General features: G+C 47.2%; 1 protein-coding gene across 15 annotated transcripts in view; it reads left to right on the top strand.

Annotated features, from left to right (window-relative positions):
* The window catches only part of TBC1D5 (TBC1 domain family member 5), a 592732-nt gene that overhangs the window by 551569 nt on the left and 18311 nt on the right, over positions 1-22852 (top strand). For all 15 annotated transcript variants that reach the window (XM_070772644.1, XM_070772249.1, XM_070772468.1 and 12 more), the window contains one exon: positions 21935-22034. In XM_070772644.1, coding sequence (XP_070628745.1) covers positions 21935-22034 — 100 coding nt within the window. The remainder of the gene's footprint in view (positions 1-21934; positions 22035-22852) is intronic.

Raw genomic sequence — 22852 nt, 5'->3', positions numbered from 1 at the left:
GAGTTGACTCATTGGAAAAGACTCTGATACTGGGAGGGATTAGGGGCAGGAGGAGAAGGGGACGACAGAGGATGAGATGGCTGGAAGGCATCACTGACTCGATGGACGTGAGTTTGAGTGAACTCCGGGAGTTGGTGATGGACAGGGAGGCCTGGTGTGCTGTGATTCATGGAGTCACAAAGAGTCAGACATGACTGAGCGATTGAACTGAACTGAATACCAATGATAAATAGATTAAAGTACAATCCTATTTAAAATACATTCCCATTTAAGGTAGTTTATTGAAATGAACTTAAACGTCAGTTTTTCTAACTTCTTTTAAGTCTCAGAATAGAATCTTAATTTAAAGCCAAAACGAACTCATGTATTGGATCCATATTTAGTTTGTCATTTGGTGCTATATAAAGCATGCTCATGTCGCAAGTCTTCCGCCAGTGTATCTGCTCAGGGTCAGGGAAGATGGATCGTGCATCTTTGGAGGAGTGTCCCCTCCTCTGTCTCCCATCTTTTTGCCTTACCCAGTCCACGGGAGTTTACTGCAAAGAAGCGTGAGCCTCGGAGGAAGTGTCCTAAAGAGCACTTTGTTGTCGACAGTCTAGATGCTGGCAGTGTAAGTTTAACTTTAGTTAAACAGGTTTTATAACCAACTTTTCACATCTTTGTGCATCAATAAATTTACTTTTAACGAAAAACTCTGAGGAGCCTCTGAAAACAGAACCACAGGGAGTAGAATGCTGAGCCTTGACTTATTGCCCTTTTTAAGGCTTTAAAGAGGGCGCCCTTTGGGGGCAGATGAGACACTCGTCTCCTCATGCTGGGTCTTCTTCCTCCTTCATTTGTCTTCAGCCTCATAATCTCCATCAAGACCAGGATGCCGATCACTGCCCTGGAGGCAAAGACGATGGTCTGGGGAGAGCTCCAGTGAAGCAGTTAGAGATATTTAGAATCCCTGGCCAGAAATTCCTGTGGGTTTGAATTATCCTAAATTAAATGTGTCATTGACAACCTTTGCTTCCTTCCGATGATCTTTCTTGAAACGTGACATTGATTTCATCTTTTAATGCCACGTTGCCCTATCATCCACATGTGCATGGCGTGGAAAAAAGTGAGGGCTTCTCGCGGTCCTGGGCTGATGGCCGTCAGCCTGGGCCAGAGGCTGAACTGAGGGGGCTCTCGGGTGGGCCTCTCTCCACCCTGACATCACCTAAGTCTCCTGCTCCTAGCATCTCATCTTTTATTTGAGACACCTCGGTTTAACTTTTCCAGGAAGCTGTATTTGTCATCCATTGGGCTCTGCTTCCAGAAGGGATGGTTGTGCTCCTGTCGCAGGAATTCTAGGCCTGCTGAGCAAAGCAAGGGTCTGTCAGGTGGTCTTCCCCTTGCCATGAAACCTTGAGGGCAAGTCACACCTTTTTGGTTATTCCTCATGAGTCAGCAAGAGCTGACTCATTGGAAAAGACCCTGATGCTGGGAAACATTGGGGGCAGGAGGAGAAGGGGACAACAGAGGATGAGATGGTTGGATGGCATTACCAACTCAGTGGACATGAGTTTGAGTAAATTCCAGGAGTTGATGATGGGCAGGGAAGCCTGGTGTGCTGCAGTCCATGGGGTCGCAGAGAGTCGGACAGGACTGAGCAACTGAACACCACCACCACCATGTCAGAGCTGTTGTGCCTAGAGGCTGGACGCCTCTTCCCTGAGCCCTGCTGTCTCCCCCAAGTCTTCTGCTCCCAGGTGCCCACGTGTCAGGCATTCGTGACTGGGGTGGGCACCAGGGAGCCTGTGCCTCTCTCAGGGGAGGGAGGAGCAGAGACGGGTGTCACCCATGTAGCCCAGGCGCCGCTCCCGGAGCCCTGCTGCGGGCGAGGGGCGGCTCACCCACCCAGCAGTGGCCTGAGTTGGGGGCGGTTCATTTCTCTGCCCAGAGGGAGTATCCACTCACCAAGTCCTGTACCCAAAGGAGGTGACTTTTTTCCTAGTTAAGTTAAAAGCATGTTTTAGGTTAGAAAGGGCGTCCCTGGTAGCTCAGCTGGTAAAGAGTCTGCCTGCAGTGCAGGAGACCCTAGTTCAGTTCCTGGGTCAAGAAGATCCCTTGGAGGAGGGATAGATTACCCACTCCTGTATTCTTCCCTGGTGGCTCAAGACTACTGTCCGTCTGCAAAGTGGGAGACCCGGGTTCAAACCCTGGGTTGAGAAGATCCCCTGGAGGAGGGCATGGCAACCCACTCCAGTATTCTTGCCTGAAGAATCCCATGGACAGAGGAGCCTGGAGGCTATAGTCCATGGGGTCGCACAGAGTCAGACACGACTGAGCGACTAAGCACAGCACAGCACAGTGCTCCTCACAGCATGGGTTAGTAAAGGCTCCCCAAGAGAAGGTTATCAGTGTTGAAAAATTCAGCATCTTTGCATTTTGTGGCAGTGATGATAAAAAAATACAGATGGGATTTGGAAAACTTGCTAGCATTGACACAGTAACTAATGAGGGAAGAAAAACAAAAACTCATTTGACCATAAAAGTAATAATAAACATAATCTTACCCAGAGGGTTCACGGTTCATGCTTTATTAAGCTTCTTCATAAGCATGTCTGTCATTACAAATGCATCTGATTACTTTGTCATAACTTTGATTAGATTAATAAAATTTGCTCATATACACTTGACCTTCATCTGAGGTGTTTGCTTGTGAAGTGCAATTGATCACGAGCAAGCTTTTAAATACGTGAAAAATAGCAACCACCAAGACCACTCTCAGTCAGGACATGACAGTGTGGCTGAAGGATTTACAAAGCCTCGACCACATGGATCTCCAGAGGATAATATAACCCAGTTCCCACACTTCCTGTGTTTTTAAGATGATGGCAAACCCAGCCCTCCTTTCCCTGGGAATTGTCACCAACTTAATACAGTTGCGACTATAGCCTTATCAATTCTAGTCAAACAGCATTTTCCAAAGTTACTTAGGTCAGTTGGTAGAAACTTGAAGAGCAGTATCTGAAAGCATGATGATAATGAGCCATGAACAAACTAGCTTTCCATTAAATTCTAAAAAGTTATGGGCTCCGTTGGAAAGGGAGAGAAAAGAATGAAGAAACATGTTTCAACTGGAAAACTGGTTATGGAAGGGGCGCCCTTCCCTCACCCCTGCTGTCTGTTCGTGGACTAGACTGACTCCCGGCTTCCCTGGTCGTATCTCCCAACTGTGCTTTCACCCTTACGTTCTTGCTGCTCTGCTCTAAGACTTGTATCTTGTCCTTCATCTAGAACACATTCCTTCCACACCTCATTCTGTGTCAGTTTCCCTTTGTGTGATTCTGTGTCGATTTACACTGACATCCTTATGTCTATAGGAGGGCGGTTAGCTTCCCTGAGCCAGCAGACATGGCCGTCTGTCGGGGATGCCCTGAGTCCCAGCCGTGCTCCCCCCGTTCATCTGAGGACCAGGGCCGGCTGATCACGGGGGAGTGTCTGGCCTTGGCTGGTGGACTGGGTCTGCGTGCTGTGGGGCTATGGTTTCCTTCCTCCTGGAGTCTGGCCCCTGGTAGGTGAAGCTGGTCTAGAGCTTCCTGCAGGCTTCCGGGGGAGAGACCAGTGCCTGCCCACGCTGGGTGGAGCTGGGTCCTAGCCTTCTGGTGGGCAAGGCCTGCCGTGTTTAGGGGAGACTTAGCAGGCAGCCTGTCTGCTGAAGGGCAGGGCCATGTCCCTGCCCTGGTGGTTATTTGGCCTGAGGGGTCCTGGCCCTGGAGCCTTCAGGCTGCAGGGTGAGGCCAGCCCTTGGTGCTCACCCACTGAGCAAGACATCAGCCTCCAACAGGAGTCCGTGAGAGTGAATACTCCCCTATGTGTCTGCCCCCGACTTGTCTGTCCCCAGCGAAGTCACAGCTGCTGCCAGCCCCCACCTCCTCCCCCAGGGACCCCCCAAGACGAGCAGCCAGGTCTGCCCCAGGCCCTTATGAGGTTGCTGCTCAGGTCCGGGATCTCTGTGGGCACCCTCCAAGAGCCAAGTCTGCTTCCCCAGCCCTGTGGAGCTCTTGCATTCAAGCCCCTCTGCCCTTCAGAGCCAAGGGCTCCGGGGGCGCCTCCTCCGGACGCTGGTCCGCAGGCTGGAGCCCGGCCTGGGACTCCGCACACTCACTCCTGGGTCTGCAGTCGCTGCAGTCTCACCCACCCACTCCCGGGTCTGGGTCCCCCGCCCAGCTAATGCAGGCTTTGGTTGTACCTCAAGTGCCCCTCCTGCCGTCTTGTCATGATTTCCTCTCTGTGCCTTTGGATGTAGAGTGTCTTTGTTGGTACTTCAGTCTTTTTATTGATAATAGCTCAGCAGTTAGTTGTGATTTTGGTGTGCTCGTGACGGGAGGTGAGCTTGAGGTTCTCTTACTAAATAAACCCATTCTGACAATACCTTTTCCCCGCAACAGTGCAGGCTCTCAGACTAGCATCTAGGATGGCTGACAGGTGGCCCCCTGCCCTCCGGGAGGCCCTCCTCTGGGAGGCCATCCACAGCTAGGACAGAATTGTCAACAAGGCCGTGAAAGCTTGCCGTGCGTGCCTGGGTTCCTTCACGGGTGCCCTCACTTATCTCAAGGATTCCACTAACCCGCCCTGCATCCCACACACACACCCACCACCACACAGTCCAGAACCTGACCGAGGTGCCAGCGCGCAGTTGTGCCCCAGTCAGCCCAGAATGAACTGTGACACTGCTTCCCCTCAGGAGGTGCTCAGTCTAGACTGGACAGTCTCTGGGGCTGGAGCATGTCTGCGTACTCCACACGCATGTCTTACCCATCCATCATCATGTAAAGATACATACTCTGTGAAACACTACGAGCAATACTTTGGAAAATGAAATTGAAGAAAATAAGAATGAAACTGGCAAGGAACCACTAGATAATAATGCTAACATTTATAGACGTCTTAAATTCATCTCTAGATAGCAAACTTCAGTATCATCCAGCTAGACTATTAATAGCTCTTTGCCGCCCAGGATGAATGGATGTTGAGTTTCTCTCAGTATCTATAATCAGTCACCCATCCGTAGGCTCTATTATGACTGAACTCCTTTTTTGATACCCTTGATGAAAGTCTCCAAATTAAGGTTGAAGGTTGGGTCAGTACAAGATTCTTTTTTTTTTTTTTTTTTTCCAAATAAATGAGAGACCAAATTCTTTTTGCCAGGAAGTGAGATTTAAATTTCTGAGATGGACTGATAAATGTAAAGACTGTTTCAGGGCCGGGCTTTGCATTTCATTCCAGTGAGGTGTCATTATTTAGGATGCTTTCAGTTGAATATAATGGAAATCCTTGACTCAAACTGATCCAAATAGGAACAGGTTATTAGCTCAAATAAGTCCAAAGAACTTCTCATTCCTTGGCTATACCTGGAATCACCTGGAGAGCCTAAAAAGCACCAGGATCGGAAGTGCTGAATCAGAATCTCTCCGGTGGGGCTTGGATCTTGGTAATTGTTAAAAGCTTCCCGGGCTGTTCAGATGTGCAGGCGAGGTTTGGGGCAGATGATGTCGAAACTCGTCGACACCTTCCCAGGCCTGCATTCCCACCACCCTTTGTGCTGCCATGCTCAGAGCAGGCCCTTCCTCCGTGCAGAAGCAGGGAGAGGAGAGAGGCCGTGTCTTCCGCGGCCCCGGCTCGGGTTGGCCTCCCCTTCTAGGAGGCTTCTGGCTGCAAGGCTCGCGCAGGAAAGGCCAGCAGTGAAGGGTGGGAGCACCAGCGCCCACCCTCTCCCAGGAGCCAGAGTCCATTCAGGCTGCCATCGGCACCCTGATCTCCAAACCAGAGCTGTTCTGCAGGCGGTTACTTCTGTGACAGCATAAATCAATTTGATCATCATGAGTGTTTTCATCTTCAAAGGGGAAGATGAAACATTCAAACAGGAATGTCCGTGACAGTTTTGTCAGAGGCAGTTTATGTGTTCTCCCGAAACACCACGCTGTGCAGAATCGTTGCAAACCCCTGGACCCATGGGGAATGTGGGCTTGGGGAGCAGCATTCAGAAGCGTCATCACTGACCCTGCAGCAGGGACCTCGCTGATCTGACACATGTTAGAATGACTATGAAACAAACAGTACGATAAACAGGGCCCTTTACCTTGAACAACTCCTGCAGCCTGGCTGGGGAAGTGAACACAGGAAAGGCCATGGCTCGTGAGTTATGATGAAGCGATGGAAGGAGAATTCTCTGGAACCTGACAGATTGGCGTTATGTGTGCTGCTCATCACACACGCTGTGAACCGGGTCGCTGACAGACGTGTGAAGTGTGTGCATGTGTACGTTCTGTGTCTTCCTGGGCATCTGGGTCCAGCTTCACACATGTGTACACCCTGTCTTCCTGGGCGTCTGTGTCCAGCTTCACACATGTGTACACCCTATCTTCCTGGGCGTCAGGGTCCAGCTTCGCACATGTGTACCCCGTCTTCCTGGGTGTCTGGGTCCAACTTCGTGCGTTTGTACACCCTGTCTTTCTGGGTGTCTGGGTCCAGCTTCGCACATGTGTACACCCTGTCTTCCTGGGCGTCTGGGTCCAGCTTCGCACATGTGTACACCCTGTCTTCCTGGGCGTCTGGGTCCAGCTTCGCACATGTGTACACCCTGTCTTCCTGGGCATCTGGGTCCAGCTTCACACATGTGTACACCCTGTCTTCCTGGGCGTCTGGGTCCAGCTTCGCACAATTCTCTGCATTAATCATGTTTCTCGTGGGTGCAGCCCTACACAAGCAAACCTGGGATTCACGCTCTGCCCCATGTGCCCTCATCCACCCGTCTCACTGGAACAAACTCACATCTTCAGTACAAACATCTTAACAGCACTGACTCTACTCTGGGTGTGCTGTGCAGCTTCTGAATTGGGTTGGGTTGAGGAAAGAAAAATAGGAAAAGATTACACTTTCCGTGTGAATTTTTGTTCTCAGTGCTGTGCTCAGTTCAGTAACAGTTTGCTGCTGATGAGAACTTTCAGAATAAGTCCCTTTTTTTCAGTTTATTGGGGTACGGTTGATGTACAACATTGTGTTTTAGGTGTGCAGCAAAGTGATTCGGTTACACACACACACATACCCACTCTTTAGCCACCACCCCCCAGTGTCTCTAACCCCAGGTTTCTCACTGAGTGTTGACTCCGCATCTGCGTCCCGCTCAGAGTTCAGGGGGTGGGGGGGCTCCTTCCCGGGGATCCGTCTAGGGGCGCGCCCTGCGGGACCCTCGGCAGAGTTCTGGGGGCTCCTTCCCCGGGATCCGTCTGGGGGCGTGGCCTACGGGACTCTTGCACCCTCGCCCTGCGCAGCCTTGGCGCGAGCTCCGCTCTGAGCCTCGGCCTTCGAGGGACACACAGCCGTCCCAGGTGCTTCCCTCCGAGCATCGTCTCACCCCCCTGGGCTGCTCTGCTGCACTGTCTATTCTGACCGGAACGATTCATGTGGGCACAGGCATCCTGGAGTTCCCGCCGGTCTCTGCCCAACCACCTCTGTCCCACGGAGCTTTCCCACTGCCCTCCCGAAGCTTCAGGCACTTCCAGGAGGCCACCATGGACCTACTGAAGCTCAGAGTCCGGAGTCATCCCCTAACCTCGGAAGACCGGTGTGTCCAGGATTATCTGCAGACACTTCCTTTGCTTTCGCTGTTGGAGAGCTGCTTGTATTTAGTTAATGTAAGACTCAGCCTTAACATTAATTGTGTCTGTCAGGAAGCAACAGTTAGAACTGGACATGGAACAACAGACTGGTTCCAAATAGGAAAAGGAGTACGTCAAGGCTGTATATTGTCACCCTGCTTATTTAACTTATATGCAGAGTGCATCATGAGAAACGCTGGACTGGAACAAACACAAGCTGGAATCAAGATTGCCGGGAGAAATATCAATAACCTCAGATATGCAGATGACACCACCCTTATGGCAGAAAGTGAAGAGGAACTCAAAAGCCTCTTGACGAAAGTGAAAGTGGAAAGTGAAAAAGTTGGCTTAAAACTCAACATTCAGAAAATGAAGATCATGGCATCCGGTCCCATCACTTCATGGGAAATAGATGGGGAAACAGTGAAAACAGTGTCAGACTTTGTTTTTTGGGACTCCAAAATCACTGCATATGGTGACTGCAGCCATGAAATTAAAAGACGCTTACTCCTTGGAAGGAAAGTCATGACCAACCTAGAGAGCATATTGAAAAGCAGAGACATTACTTTGCCAACAAAGGTCCATCTAGTCAAGGCTATGGTTTTTCCAGTGGTCATGTATGAATGTGAGAGTTGGACTGTGAAGAAAGCTGAACGCCAAAGAATTGATGCTTTTGAACTGTGGTATTGGAGAAGACTCTTGAGAGTCCCTTGGACTGCAAGGACGTCTAACCAGTCCATTCTGAAGGAGGTCAGCTCTGGGATTTCTTTGGAAGGAATGATGCTACAGCTGAAACTCCAGTACTTTGGCCACCTCATGTGAAGAGTTGACTCATTGGAAAAGACTCTGATGCTGGGAGGGATTGGGGGCAGGAGGAGAAGGGGACGACAGAGGATGAGATGGCCGGATAGCATCACTGATTTGATGGACGTGAGTCGGAGTGAACTCCGGGAGTTGGTGATGGACAGGGAGGCCTGGCGTGCTGCGGTTCATGGGGTCACAAAGAGTCAGACACGACTGAGCGACTGAACTGAACTAAACTGAACAGCAGTAACAGTGTAGCAGATACCGTGTCTGACACTTGGTAAGTGTCTAGGAATGAGTGAATGCTGTTGAGGGCTTTTTGTGCAATGCAGGGATTCAGATGCTTTACACTTCCTTTGGGCCTTTGCTGAAGCCTGGAAAGTCACCTCACTGGGACTTCCCTGGTGGCCCAGTGGTTCAGACTTCACCTTCCCATGCAGGGGCACAGGTTCAGTTCATGCTCAGGGAGCTGAGATCCCACATGCCTCGTGGCCAAAATACCAAAACATAAAACAGAAATGATGTTGTAACCAGTTCAATAAAAACTTTAGAGATAGTCCACTTCAAAAAAAGAAAAAATCTTTAGGAAGGAAAAAAGTGACCTCGTTGCCCAGTGGAATTCACCAACCTGAAATCTGAAAACTATCAAGAGCTGTTGGTACACAGTGAGAAATGGGGGTTTTATAAGTTAGCTTTATGGACAGAATATTTTAAAGTGTGATAGGTGTGTGAATAAACCAGTAATTTAGACAATTATTCCGTTCCCTTTTTTTTTTTTAATGACTTCAAGTATTTAAGCATGCTTGATCCTCAGCTGGTATTTCCGTGGGACACGCTTTTTGTTTGTCCCTAATGGGACACACGGGGTCGGTCAGCCCAGAGAACGGTGCGCGCTGCATCCTCACATGGGTCAGTAGCTTCGCTGTAGAGAAGCAGGCTTGGCCGTGGCCCTCCTGTCTGGGTCACCCATGGTGCGGAAGCCTCCTTCCGCAGAGCAGGGGAGGCGCGCAGACAGTGATGCCGGCCAGCCGCTCTGAGAAGCCCCGCTGGAGGCCCGTGCTGGCTGCGTGATGCCGGCCAGCAGCTCTGAGAAGCCCCGCTGGAGGCCCGTGCTGGCTGCGTGATGCCAGGCAGCAGCTCTGAGAAGCCCCGCTGGAGGTCCCGTGCTGGCTGCGTGCTTCGTCAGTTGGTTTGATCACATTTAAGAGAAGAGGGGAAAACCCTCGATGAATGAACTAACATCTGTGCTGATTGGCATGGTGGAGGAGAGAACCGTTCCAGTTTACAAAAGATTGGTCAGGTTTCTAATTATAAAGACAGCATGAAGGTGATGGCCTCAAAGGCCAAAAGATGGGGACATGTCCCCACAAATGCACTTTAATTAGCCTGCCAAATACACTGTCTTTTAGGAGAGAGCTTTTCCTCCCAGTTTAAATGTTCATAAAACAGGCAGTTGCCTTAACAACTGTGCCTACGTTTTTTTCTGCCTTTTGAATTTTTAAAGGCTAGGAAGTTCCTAAGACCCACCATACACACATGATTATTTATTTAAAAGAGCAGTAACAGGATTTTTGAAAATACTAAGGTTTGTAACTATGCAAGTATGGTTTTATTCTTGTGTTTTCATCTGTGTGAGGTTGCCCTAGTTAAAGATTTTATTTTAATGTCTAGTATTTTTGTTTTAGGAATGTAAGTTTTTTTAGTCTACTTTAGAATTTATGATACGTGATCCAGTTTTCTGTCATCATTCTTATTTTTTCTGTTTACACTATTGTTTTTTGTAATCAACCTCCAGAAGGGCAGAGTTAGACTAAAGTAGCTCACAGTGTTGAAATGGTAATAGCAAAAAAGCATATTTCTGAAAGCTTAATGTATTTAATAATTTAATATTAATATTATTAATAATCATATCATTTAATAATTCAGTCGTATTACTTATGATTATTAAAATATCTTCAGAAAATCTGGGATGAATTTAAACAAATTTAAACACCATAGATTATGAACACAGTACTATTTTCTTTTTATTACATTTGTGTTTGAAAAGCATCCTTTATTCTCTGATACTCATACACAGCCTCCGTTTATCAAGAGTTAAAGGGGAGAACATGCATAACCCAACAAAATTATCTCACATTTGGCTTTAAAATAGGTGTTTGTGTGTACAGTAGAATGAATTGATCCCTAACAGTGTAAGGATTAATTGTGAACAGGACAGTGAGGCCACTCTGGACGGACTGGCTGAGGGAGCTGGGAAAGCTGTCCTGGGAGGCTGTCACCGTGCTTCTGCCCCCGTCCCACCCACGCTGAGCAGAGTCCCTTGGACTCTCACCAAGTGGGCATCTAACCATGCAGCCATCTGTTAAAACCACCCGAGAGCAGGGACATAGTGAAGTGCTTCACGACTTTCCCAGAGGTGCTGGAAGCTGTGTTCAGGAGTCCACCTAAGTCCCCGCTGTTCAGAGTGTGGTCCCAGCCCGGCTGTGTCATCACCCCGGAAGCTTGTCAGAAGTACCGAGGCTCAGGCTCCACTCAGACCTGCTAAAGAGACTTCTCCAGGTGACTTTCCTGCTATTCAATGCTGAGAAGAGTGAGTCTAAGATTGACGGAACACCAAATCGGAAATAAGATTTTCTGTAGATGAAGCCAGCTTCAGATACGCCCTGGCGTGAGCATATTCTCCTGTGAGTGATGCGGACGTGCCCTCCAAGCGTGCGCTCTGCTCTGCGGCCTTTTGGCTCGTATTAGCGCCTGTAATCCTCCAGAGACACTCTGAGTTCGGTGCTAGAATTATCGGCCATTTCTCAGATGAGAGAACCGAGGCATAGAGAGGCTGTGTTGAAATCCCATCTGCAAAGAAAGTTACTAGTCATGACGGGACAATGTGTAACTTCTGCCTTATCAGAGCCAGAAGGCTAAAATCAGATGAAAGACTGAGACCTTCTTTTACTTCCTCAATAAAAATTATGAGAAGCAGTGGGATAAGGGGAAACTTCTTTTTCTTCATTTTGTGAGCTCTGCCTGTTCTACTTGTCAGATGTCTATAATCCATATCCCCTGTGTCCCCCCTGTGGCCAGCATGTGATTGGAGTTAATTATCTTAACCTGCCCACACCTGACTTCGAAAGGATATTTGGAACACTTTCACATGTGGATCAGTGAAGTGAATGTAGATTTAATATGCACTTGGTCAATTTGAAGGAATTGCTGAAAGGCACGCGGCAGTTTGGTAGAGAAAACATCTGCCTGGAAAACTGAGCGTCTCCCTCCCCTTCACCGGGCGACCTACCCGCGGCTGTTCTTGGGCTGCTGCTTGGTTGCAATGGTCCCTGTTGGGGACCAGCTGAGGCAGCGTGACCAGAGAGCCTGGCTCCTGCCTCTCCTGGTTTGTTTTACAGCAGGCGACTCTTAACTTCATAAGGAGCAGGTGTTTCCTTTTTTGTTTTGGTAAAATAGGCGCAACATAAAATTTGCCACCCGCATCATTGTGAAGTGTCTCGTTCAGTGGCATTACGTTCTGTCATCATACAGCGCGTTTGCCTCCACCACTCTTCTTATCCTGCACGTTTAACACTCTGTCCCCATTAAACAGGAGTAACTTTCTCTCAACTACCATCCGTCTTTATGTGTTAATGATTCTGACCCCTCTAAGTACCTCATGTAAATGCTACTCTACCATTCGGTATTTGTATTTTTATGACTTATTTCACTGAGCATAATATTCTCAAGTTTTGCCCATGTTGTAGCATATGTCAGAATTTTATTCCTTTTTAAGGCTGAATAATATTCCATTGTATATACACCATGTTTTGCTTACCCATCCATGTGTTGGTGGACACCTGGGTTGTTTTTATGCTTTAGCTATTATGAATAATGCTCCAGTGAACATGAATGATTTTTTTTTTAAAACTCTGCTTTAAACTATTTGGGGTATATACTCAGAAGTGGAATTGCTGGATCATTCTGTAATTCCATTATTACTTTCTGAGTAACATTCATACTGGTGATAGAAGCAAGGCCCGATGCTGTAAAGAGCAATATTGCAGAGGAACCTGGAATGTCAGGTCCATGAATCAAGGCAAACTGGAAGTGCTCAAAAAGGAGATGGCAAGAGGGAACGTCGACATTCTACGAATCAGTGAACTGAAATGGAGATAGATAGAGTGCCTGATGAACTATGGATGGAGGCTCGTGACATTTTACAGGAGACAGGGATCAAGACCATCCCCATGGAAAAGAAATGCAAAAAAGCAAAATGGTTGTCTGGGGAGGCCTTACAAATAGCTGTGAAAAGAAGAGAAGCGAAAAGCAAAGGAGAAAAGGAAAGATATGAGCATCTGAATGCAGAGTTCCAAAGAACAGCAAGGAGAGATAAGAAGTCTTCCTCAGTGATCAGTGCAAAGAAATAGAGGAAAACAATAGAATGGGAAAGACTAGAGATATCTTGAAGAAAATTAGAGATACCAAGGGAACATTTCATGCAAAGATGGGCTCAAGAAAGGACAGAAATGGTACAGACCTAACAGAAGCAGAAGATAATTAAGAAGAGGTGGCAAGAATACACAGAAGAACTATACAAAAAAAATCTTCATGACCCAGATAATCACAATGGTGTGATCACTCACCTAGAGCCAGACATCCTGGAATGTGAAGTCAAGTGGGCCTTAGGAAGCATCACATTACTACAAACAGAGCCAGTGGAGGTGATGGAATTCCAGTTGAGCTATTTCAAATCCTAAAAGATGATGCTGTGAAAATGCTGTACTCAATATGCCAGCAAATATGGAAAACTCAGCAGTGGCCACAGAACTGGAAAAGATCAGTCTTCATTCCAATCCCAAAGAAAAGCAGTGCCAAAGAATGTTTAAACTACTGCACAATTTCACTCATCTCATACACTAGTAAAGTAATGCTCAAAATTCTCCAATCCAGGCTTCAACAGTATGTGAACCATGAATTTCCGGAAGTTCAAGCTGGATTTAGAAAAGCCAGAGGAACCAGAGATCAAATTGACAATATCTGTTGGATCACTGAAAAAGCAAGAGAGTTCCAGAAAAAAAAACATCTATTTCTGCTTTATTGACTATGCCAAAGCCTTTGTGTGGATCACAACAAACTTTGGAAAATTTTTAGAGACAGAAATACCAGACCACCTTACCTGCCTCCTGAGGAATCTGTATGCAGGTCAAGTAGCAATAGTTAGAACTGGACATGGAATAACAGACTGGTTCCAAATTGGGAAAGGAGTATGTCAAGGCTGTATATTGTCACCCTGCTTGTTTAACTTATATGCAGAGTACATCCCGAGAAGGCAATGGCACCCCACTCCAGCACTCTTGCCTGGAAAATCCCATAGATGGAGGAGCCTGGAAGGCTGAAGTCCATGGGGTCGCTAAGAGTCAGACATGACTGAGCGACTTCCCTTTTACTTTTCACTTTCATGCATTGGAGAAGGAAATGGCAACCCACTCCAGTGTTCTTGCCTGGAGAATCCCAAGGACAGGGGAGCCTGGTGGGCTTCCGTCTCTGAGGTCGCACAGAGTCGGACACAACTGAAGCGACATAGCAGCAGCAGCAGCAGAAGAGTACATCATGAGAAATGCTGATCTGGATGAAGCACAAGCTGCAATCAAGATTGCCAGGAGAAATATCAATAACCTCAGATATACAGATGACACCACCCTTACGGCAGAAAGTGAAGAAGAACTAAAGACCCTCTTGATGAAAGCCAAATAGAGTGAAAAAGTTGGCTTAAAGCTCAACATTCAGAAAACGAAGATCATGGCATCCAGTCTCATCACTTCATGGCAGATAGATGGGGAAACAGTGGAAACAGAGGCTGACTTTATTTTTGGGGCTCCCAAATCACTGCAGATGGTGACTGCAGCCATGAAATTAAAAGATGTTTATTCCTTTGAAGGAAAGTTATGACCAACCTAGACAGAGTATTAAAAAGCAGAGACATTACTTTGCCAACAAATGTCCTTCTAGTCAAGGCTATGTTTTTTCCAATAGTCATGTATGGATGTGAAAGTTGGACTATAGAGAAAGCTGAGTGCCAAAGAATTGATGCTTTTGAACTGTGGTGTTGGAGAAGACTCTTGAGAGTCCCTTGGACTGCAGGGAGATCCAACCAGTCCATCCTAAAGGAGATCAGTCCTGGATGTTCATTGGAAGGACTGATATTGAAGCTGAAACTCCAATACTTTGGCCACCTGATGCAAAGAGCTGATTCATTTAAAAAGACGCTGATGCTGGGAAAGATTGAGGGCAGGAGCAGAAGGGGACAACAGAGGATGAGATGGCTGGATGGTATCACCGACTCAATGGACATGAGTTTGGGTTAACTCTGGAAGTTGGTAATGGACACGAAGGCCTGGCGTGCTGCAATTCATGGGGTCACGAAGAGCTGGGCAGGACTGAGCGACTGAACTGAACTGAGCATACTCTTTTCCTTATTTTCCTACTAACAGTGTACCAGGGTTCCAATTTTTCTACATCCTCACCAACAGTTGTTATTATCTGATTTTTGGATAGTAGACATCCTTATAGCTATGAGATGGTATCTCATTGTTTCAACTTGCATTTCCCTAGTGTTTAGTGGTGTTGAATATCTTTTCATGTACTTGTTAGCCATTTCTGTATCTTCCTTGGAAAAACGTCTAAGTCCTTCCTACATTTTTTAATCAAGTTGAGTTTTGTTTATTTTCCTTGCTGTTGAGTTCTAAGAGTTCTCTGTGTATTCTTGTATTCATCCCTTATCAGACACATGGTCAGCAAGCATCTTCTCCCATTCTGCGGGCTGCCTTTTTCCCCTGGTCCGCAGGCGCTGTGCGTCTCAGCGCTGGGACACAGCGCTGCTTCAGTGGCAGAGAAACAAAAATGTCTGCTTGTGTACATTCTGCTCCTAGACAGCCACCTAGCCATGTCAACGTCTATTTATAAAATATAGGGTCGAAATGAGTTATCTCTAAAGGAAATTACAGCACTGAAATGATACGATTTACTAAATACCTTAAGTTTTGAGTTTCAGTTCTAAATTTCTAAATGAAATTTCTTTTTCATTCACATTTACCATGTTTGTTTACATCCTGTTTGAAAACAGGAGCCATTTTGTTTACTGGGAATTTGATAACCGTCTTTATTTTTTTCAGTATCTGTAAGAGTCCCATTCTTTCCAGACAGCCCATGATGCTCCGCCTTTAAGTGCAGAGAGAGGCACCACTGCCCTGAAACTGCTGCTCCCAGGTTGTAGTTCAGACATTGGACAAAACACTGTAACCATTAACCTTTTCACAGATTATTCATTTAAGTTATTCTCACCACTTAGTATTGTTTAGAGAACAGATTTGTTTAGAGTGTAGTGTTGCTTAGAGTTTGACTTGAAATACATTTTGGTAATTTAAAAATATTAATATATCCTGTTTCTACTTGGTAATCACCTTTTACTTTTTTCTTATTTCTTTATTATATTATTTAAATAATATTTTGATTTGCTTATTACAAAAACATAATCTGATTTCATTGTGCAAAATCCAGGAAAAAATGGCCTATGATGCCGCCATTTGGAGAAGAGCCATCAGTATAATGTTATTGTGCAGTGTCCCCCACGTGAGCGTGCGGTTCTGGGCTGCATGATACTCTGTGCGTCAGCGAGCCAGCCGTCACCCGAGTCCCCTGTCACTGGGTGTTTGGCATTTGGAATGTGCACGTGCATGTTGCCATCAAAAGGACGAGGAATTTCCTGTGTGTCGTTTACCATGTGTCTATAATTCCTTGGAATAACCGTATAGGACTATATTAATAATCTAGACAGCAAAAGGAGCATTTATTGAGCGTTTACCATGTGCAAAGCACTTCATCTGGAATATCTCGTGAAATTCAGTCCCCAAGCATGATCTGAATTAGGGGTTATTATTATTCCTAATTATCCCCAGGAAACCAAGCTCAGCAAGCTGGGCTGTGGGGCAGGGCCAGCCGCGGGAGCTCCCGGCGGTTCTCCCGTGGGCCCTCCTCTGCGACCCTGGCCGCCGCGCCATCGCACTGTGTGTGTGTGTGTGTCTGTGTGTGTGTCTGTGTCTGTGTCTGTGTGTGTCTGTGTGTATCTCTGTGGTGTCTGTGTGTGTCTGTGTGTATCTATGTGTGTGTGTGTCTGTGTGTGTGTGGCCCTGGTGTGACCACGGCTTCCGCAGGACAGAGGCCTCCGCACTCTGCTTCCTCAGCCTCTCCTTCCCCTTCCCGCCCGCCCCTTGCTGGCCGTCCGAGCTCAGCGGGCTCTCTCCTGTCTGCTGGCGGCAGTGTGTAGCCCGTCTTGCTGGTGGGGTCGGTCTCATCCCTGTGCGCTCCGCGGACCCCGCCCTCGGGCCCTTCCTGTCCCCCTTTCTCCAAACCCGGAGCGCTGAGGGCTGCCCCGCTGCAGCTGGGACCCCCGGCAGGGCGGGGTCGGGCCCAGCCCCCAAAGCACCGTCTCTGAAGGAGATGAGGGGGCGGGAGGCCTCCAGCCCAGCTCGGCTCCTGCTCTCCACGCCCCGCCCAGCTGCGGGCTCTTTGCCTTCGTTCCCAGCTTTTCCGATTGTACTCCTTTGTTCACTGGGTCCCTGCCTCCTAAAAATCTTTATTCCTCACTTCCTCCGAGCCAAGTCCCTTTTCTTGAAGATTCATCAGAAATGCTGCTGCTTGCCGAAAATCTTTCATTTCCACCTCTGTGCCTTGCTCCTCTCATGCTTGATGTGTGGTCTTACCTCCTCCTAAGTTTGCAGAGGTCACAATACATCTCTTGTTCATTACTGTATTTCCCACAAGCCCTAATGCAGTATCAATGAATATATTTGTTGAACAATGAATAAATAATAAACTACAAAAGCTTATCCTGTTATTAACCAAGAAAGAACATAAAGAATTTGAAGCACTTAACAAAATTGATCCATAAAATCCACGTTAGAAAACAGTTTAAACAATTTGACGCATATAATATGTGAGTGAAAGTGTAATGATGTGTCAACTATTCGGGGGAGAATGGTGGTGGAAATACCACTTTACAAAGCAAATTCAAAACACATTTCTCCAGATACAGCCTAAACAAAAATCATTCGACAAATGGAACACAAACGATAATACCTGAATGAAGGAAAATGATTTAATAAGCCATTGAGGGATGGGTCTGAACACTGAAAATGGTGAGCTTCTCCTAAAGGAAACTGAGATACAAAGTCACTCCTTGGAAGGGCCTGGTAATCAAGTGTAAGGAGGAATATGTTCAGAGAAGCACTGGGAGTCGTGGGCAGGTGACCTGCGTTCTCACAGCGCCACCTCTACGTTGGCATTGCTTCAGAGGAAGTGGCTTGCAGAGGCGCCCATGTCTCACGTGGGACGTAGTGAGAGAATCCACCGCATGGGTTTGCTGTGAGGGGTAAGTGAGTTCCTGCATGGAGAGCCCAGGGCTGGGCCTGCCACAGCCCCTGTGAAAGGGCTGGAAGCCAGCAGTGTGCTCCTCTGCGGGGCGACCCATGTTCTCGGTCCTTCCCCGGAGGCTGCCAGGCTCCTCTGGCGCTGCGCTGCTCACGGGGTCTGCTGGCGGCCCACCTCCTCATCCTCCACCAGTTTCTCGCCCCACACATCAGTGGTTCTGCAGAACTTGAGTCAGTGGTGGGCTCACAAGTCCTAATTCATCCTTCTGGGTGGAGCCACATAAAGGTGTTTAAACCAGAGACCAGTGTTTTCTAAGAGTGAATCACCAACCTCCGTATTAAAAATCGGTTCTATTGTTTGACCTGACTTTAAACATTAAAGAATAATGTCCTTTATGGAGTACCTGTTCTGTGCCAGACACTCTCCATGTGTTGCCATTTGGGTCTCATCAGTGCCTTGGGGGAAAAGGTGAAATGAAGGAACTGTTGAAGACGACACAACCAGTGTCCTCAAACTGGCAGAAAGGATTCGAACCCGGGTGTGTCCACTCCTGCACGCCACCTGCTTCCACCATCCTGCCTCCCGTAACGGAAGGCAGAGCATGTATGCAAAAGCAAACATAACGAGAACTTTTCTTCATGTCTTATTTATACATAACAATGACACTAACTGGTTGGTTTTATAAAATTTCAAGACAATTAGCCAAGCATTTGTTTTTCGTTACAGACCACCATTAATGAAAGCAAATGACTAAAGCTGTCTGTGTCTGAGGCGTGTGGAGCCTCAGAAGGTAGGACAGAAATGGAAGGTCTCTTTCCACAATTTTAGAATCTTGATTCTTGGCTCTTTCTTTTATCTGTAATTATATAAAAGAGTGAAGAATAAATGACAAACCACCCTTGAACCAAGTGATTCCATTTCTATTTATAAAGTCTGATAGTTCAAGGGCTTGGGTGTATTTTCAGATTAAGCAAACTCCAGCAAGATCATGTACTGGATTTAATATTCCAAATGGAAGAGTTTCTTGGGCCCCTCCACCTGTTTCAACTACTCTTTGTCTCACAGTTGGACTTCTGTGTCAGCTTTCCATTGAAAAAAAAGTCTTACAAGAATGAAAACTGCTGTTTTCTGCCACATGGATTCCATCTGTACTGAGGGTTACTCAGGACTTAGGCAAGCAAGATGCTCTTCAGTTGCTGCCAGTGTCTAAGTGAAAGTGCTTGCCTTGGAGGCCTGTGTTGTGTCCCAGGTGCTCACGTAGCGCACACCCCGGGCTGCCGCGCACGCTCACCCAGCGGGCGCCCCAGCTGCCCTGCGCGCTCGTGCAGGTCACGCACCTCACAGTGCACCGGGCGCCAGTCAGTCTCGGCCCACTTTCCTTACAGTCACGTTCCTACCAGCACAGTCACGTGTTTGGAGGAACAGACCTCCTTGAGCTCTGTACTCCCTCCCACTGTCAGCACTTCACCACCCACAGGCTGGACCTGTGTCCTCTGACTCTCTCCTCTCCAGCTCTTCTTCTCTCCCAGCTTTTATTAAAAAAAAATCACACTGAATACACTTAATCCGTTTAGGTAGGAATGACTGCTGGGGTTTAAGGCTCCCAAGGGCTTTTGCATCTCATAAAAAGTGATCACTTAATCCAAACTAAACTCATACATAGAGTAAATGGAGAAGAGATTTTAACCAGCTGGTGGTACATTCCTGGTGTCCTTTGTCCATTCTGGGCTGTCAGCACCCCAGTTGGAAGCCAAGGGCAGGGACAAACTCCAGCCAGAGCCTCTCTCAAGATACTGCCAGGTGCTGGCCTCAGGATAGTTCTAGACTCTTCCAGGTGGGTTTGTATCTGTAACACATTGAAAAGGTGACTTGTTCAATAGTAGGGACAGGAGGCCAGGACCAGGATTCTCAGAGCAACTACTCTTATTTCTCTGTAAGATTTTCATGTACTCTACCTCATAGTCTGGTAATTATAAACCTTTCCTATTCCAACTCCAAGCTTGTAAACCTCTTGGGAGCAAAGTATCTAACTTGTGCCTTCTCCAGAGAGTGCCAACATTAGGCCCTTACTGGGTGGAGGATCATTTAAGGTTGCGTGACTTGTGACTGGCAGGGCTGGAAATAGGACTCAGGTTTCCTTATGCCTTGTGCCGCTCTAGTGACCCTTCCTCCCACTGCCGTGTCAGTTATCCGTTGCTGCCTAACAAACCACCACAAACCCCACTCCTCAAAGCAGCGTTGCTGCTGCTCACGGGTTTCCAGGGCAGGCGCGCGGACAGGGCTGGGTTGGGCTGCTCTTCTGCGCCGCCTGCTGCTGGCTGGGTTACTCACTTGACTAGCTTCAGATGGGCTGGGCCGAAAGGTCCAGGAAGACATCACTCACGTGTCTAGAGCCTCCTTGTCTCCTGTGGCCCCCTTTCTCTCCATATTGTTCTCCTCTTGTTCATTATCATAGCATGGACTTCTTTACAACTAAGTATGGTAGCTGCCTTCCTCTAGTAAAAGCAGAAGGAAGCAGAAGTTGGCAGGCCTCTGATACAGTGTGACTTCTGCTGCGTTCTCTGGATGAAGGCAAGTGACAGGACAGCCAGGATTGCGGGGGAGGGAAGTAGACCCCACCTCTTAATGAGCAGAACAGCGTGTACATCAGGGAAGGAATGGATAGTGGCCATCTTCGGAGACGAATCATGACCGAGGTTAACCAACAGATGTAGTCTTTTTTTGTTTCCTGTGGGGTCCTGAGCAAACAGGGAACCTCAGGTTTGTGTAGAGCCAAAGGAGAAAAAGGAGAAGGAAAATGCCCTGCAACACCTACCCAAGGCCACAGTCCTCATTCCCTGGCTGAGCTCCTGATTGCATTATCTTTACTTGAGTATCAGAAGAGAGTCCGTTGTGCTTGGTGGGATGTACAGGGTACATCAGGACGTGCTTTACGCAATGTAAAGTACAGGTTCAAGCTTGGGCCACCCTACAGTGGGCATTTCACAATAATTTGTTTTTAGAGCGACTGCTGTGTCTGTTCTGCATCAAGCGTTTGAATGCATGTTCCTAAAGGCTCATCTTCCAGGCAGCCTTTGAAAACAGGGCTTTTGGGTGTTGTGTGTGTGTGTTGCTCACACAGGGTACACCTGCAAGCCATCTTTCAGCCATTAACTTCCATCCGTGTGTCAGATTGTATTCAGTCTCTTAAGAAAAAACATGTCTTGGGAGGTTTCTCTCCACTTTGTTTCAACAACAGAGGATTTTCATTTGGAGAGATAAGTGTCTGACCCTGGAAAACCAATCTGCCAGCCTTGTCCAGCTCTGGCAACATCATTTCTTTGTATTCCAACTAACTTGGTTTAAAATGTCTTACATTATGAGAATTATTCTCTTTTCTGAGAAAAACTCCCTTAATCTTCTAAATTTCCTTGGGAAATTTTTAACATGCATTACTTTTTTTCTTAAAAAAGCAAAAGCTCCAGGCTTTATCCATTTGTTACAGTTAGATTGTCTTTCCACCATTTAGATAATTATCCCACCCAGAGTATTTTTCCCTAAAAACAATTAAATAAATAAAACTCTCTAGTACTCTATCAAGAGAGGAGATGTAAGAGCAGCTATCGGGGCAAAACTTTCCCAAGTGCTTTGGGGAATCTCATGTTTTAAGAGATTATCGTGGTCTAGAAAATGAAGAGATTTGTTTTAAACAGATGGAAATTTCTGGTTTCTCAAATGTGTATGAGAAAATGTAATGGTTTTGTACCAGCTGTCTAGGGAGTTGGGTCCACTGAAGTCCCATTGACTCTCAATTTGTGTGGCTCAAAAGTTACTGAAGGTATTTTATGTCCTTTTTTAATACAAGTGTGTATGGGTGAACATTCACACACGGCAGGAAGCCAGCGTTGCTGTGAATCACATTTACTCCTCTGTCTCACTGGCGGTGGCAGGGGTGGGTTTGCTCTTGTTCATTTGCTGATTCCTTTTGTTTTGTCTAGGACTAAAATGACATGGATGGCAGCTCTTTAAAACAGTCCAGACCTTTTGGAGGACTCTGGGGATTTTCTTTGATTTTTGTTTTCATTTTCGTATCTTTGCCCCCTTCATTTTAGGAAGAAGAATTAGAAGCCCAAATTTCCTTCCTTCAAGGACAGTTGAATGACCTGGATGCCATGTGCAAGTACTGTGCGAAGGTGATGGACACTCATCTTGGTGAGTGCAGGGCTCTGGCCCTGGGAGTGGTGGCAGCACCGGCCGCAGGCGCTGGTGCTGAGTGCTTCCCACGAGTGACCCCGTGTCACCCTCGCAGATGAGGAGACCAGAGCACAGAGATTAGTCAGCTTTCCCCAAGTTATAACACCAGTCAGTGCAGTAGAGATTCAGAATCGAGCAGTCTGACTCTAGATTTCAGCTCCTAATGGCTACACTGCCCTTTCTAAGTATCTCTCTACCCTCAAACAAACAAACAAAAAATCCCGGCGCTTTCTAGGTCACACAGTCAACTCTGCTGTTGTGCTAATCTATCTGTAATCACTCATGTGGTTATTTGGCAGTGCTTTCTTTATTTTTTAAATATATATATTTTTTAATCAGCTGTCTGAGATACATGTCGGGACCTTTTCTTCCTTCTGACTGTGCCAATATTCTAAGAAGTGCCCTCGTGTGCCCTTCAGATTACACGTGAGTGGCCCATGGAGTCCTGGGCCTTACTTGCTACATTCCTGAGAGCTCTGTGTTTTGTGTTAGAAAATGTCTCTACTGGATCACCTGCGATTTGCTTCAGGAACTCCCTGCTGCTTAACAAAATGTTTAGACTCCACATTGTGACCGTTCTCAGCCCACTTGCGGGCATCCTTTCCTTCCGTCCTCCAGGGCCTAGCATCATAGTTTGGGAGGAGATGAGGGAAATCAGACAGATACTCTCGTGGACGTGCCAGTGCTGTTCTGTGAGTGTGGAGCATTTCGAGGAGTCGGAACACACCCCCCCTGTCAGGGCGCACCAGAGAACCACCGAGCGCTCTTCCCTCCAG

This window comes from Bos indicus, chromosome 1 (assembly GCF_029378745.1).
Source record: "Bos indicus isolate NIAB-ARS_2022 breed Sahiwal x Tharparkar chromosome 1, NIAB-ARS_B.indTharparkar_mat_pri_1.0, whole genome shotgun sequence".
Lineage (NCBI taxonomy): Eukaryota > Metazoa > Chordata > Mammalia > Artiodactyla > Bovidae > Bos > Bos indicus.
The sequence above is the reverse complement of the archived record's forward strand: the minus strand, read 5'-3'. Positions and strand labels throughout refer to the sequence as shown.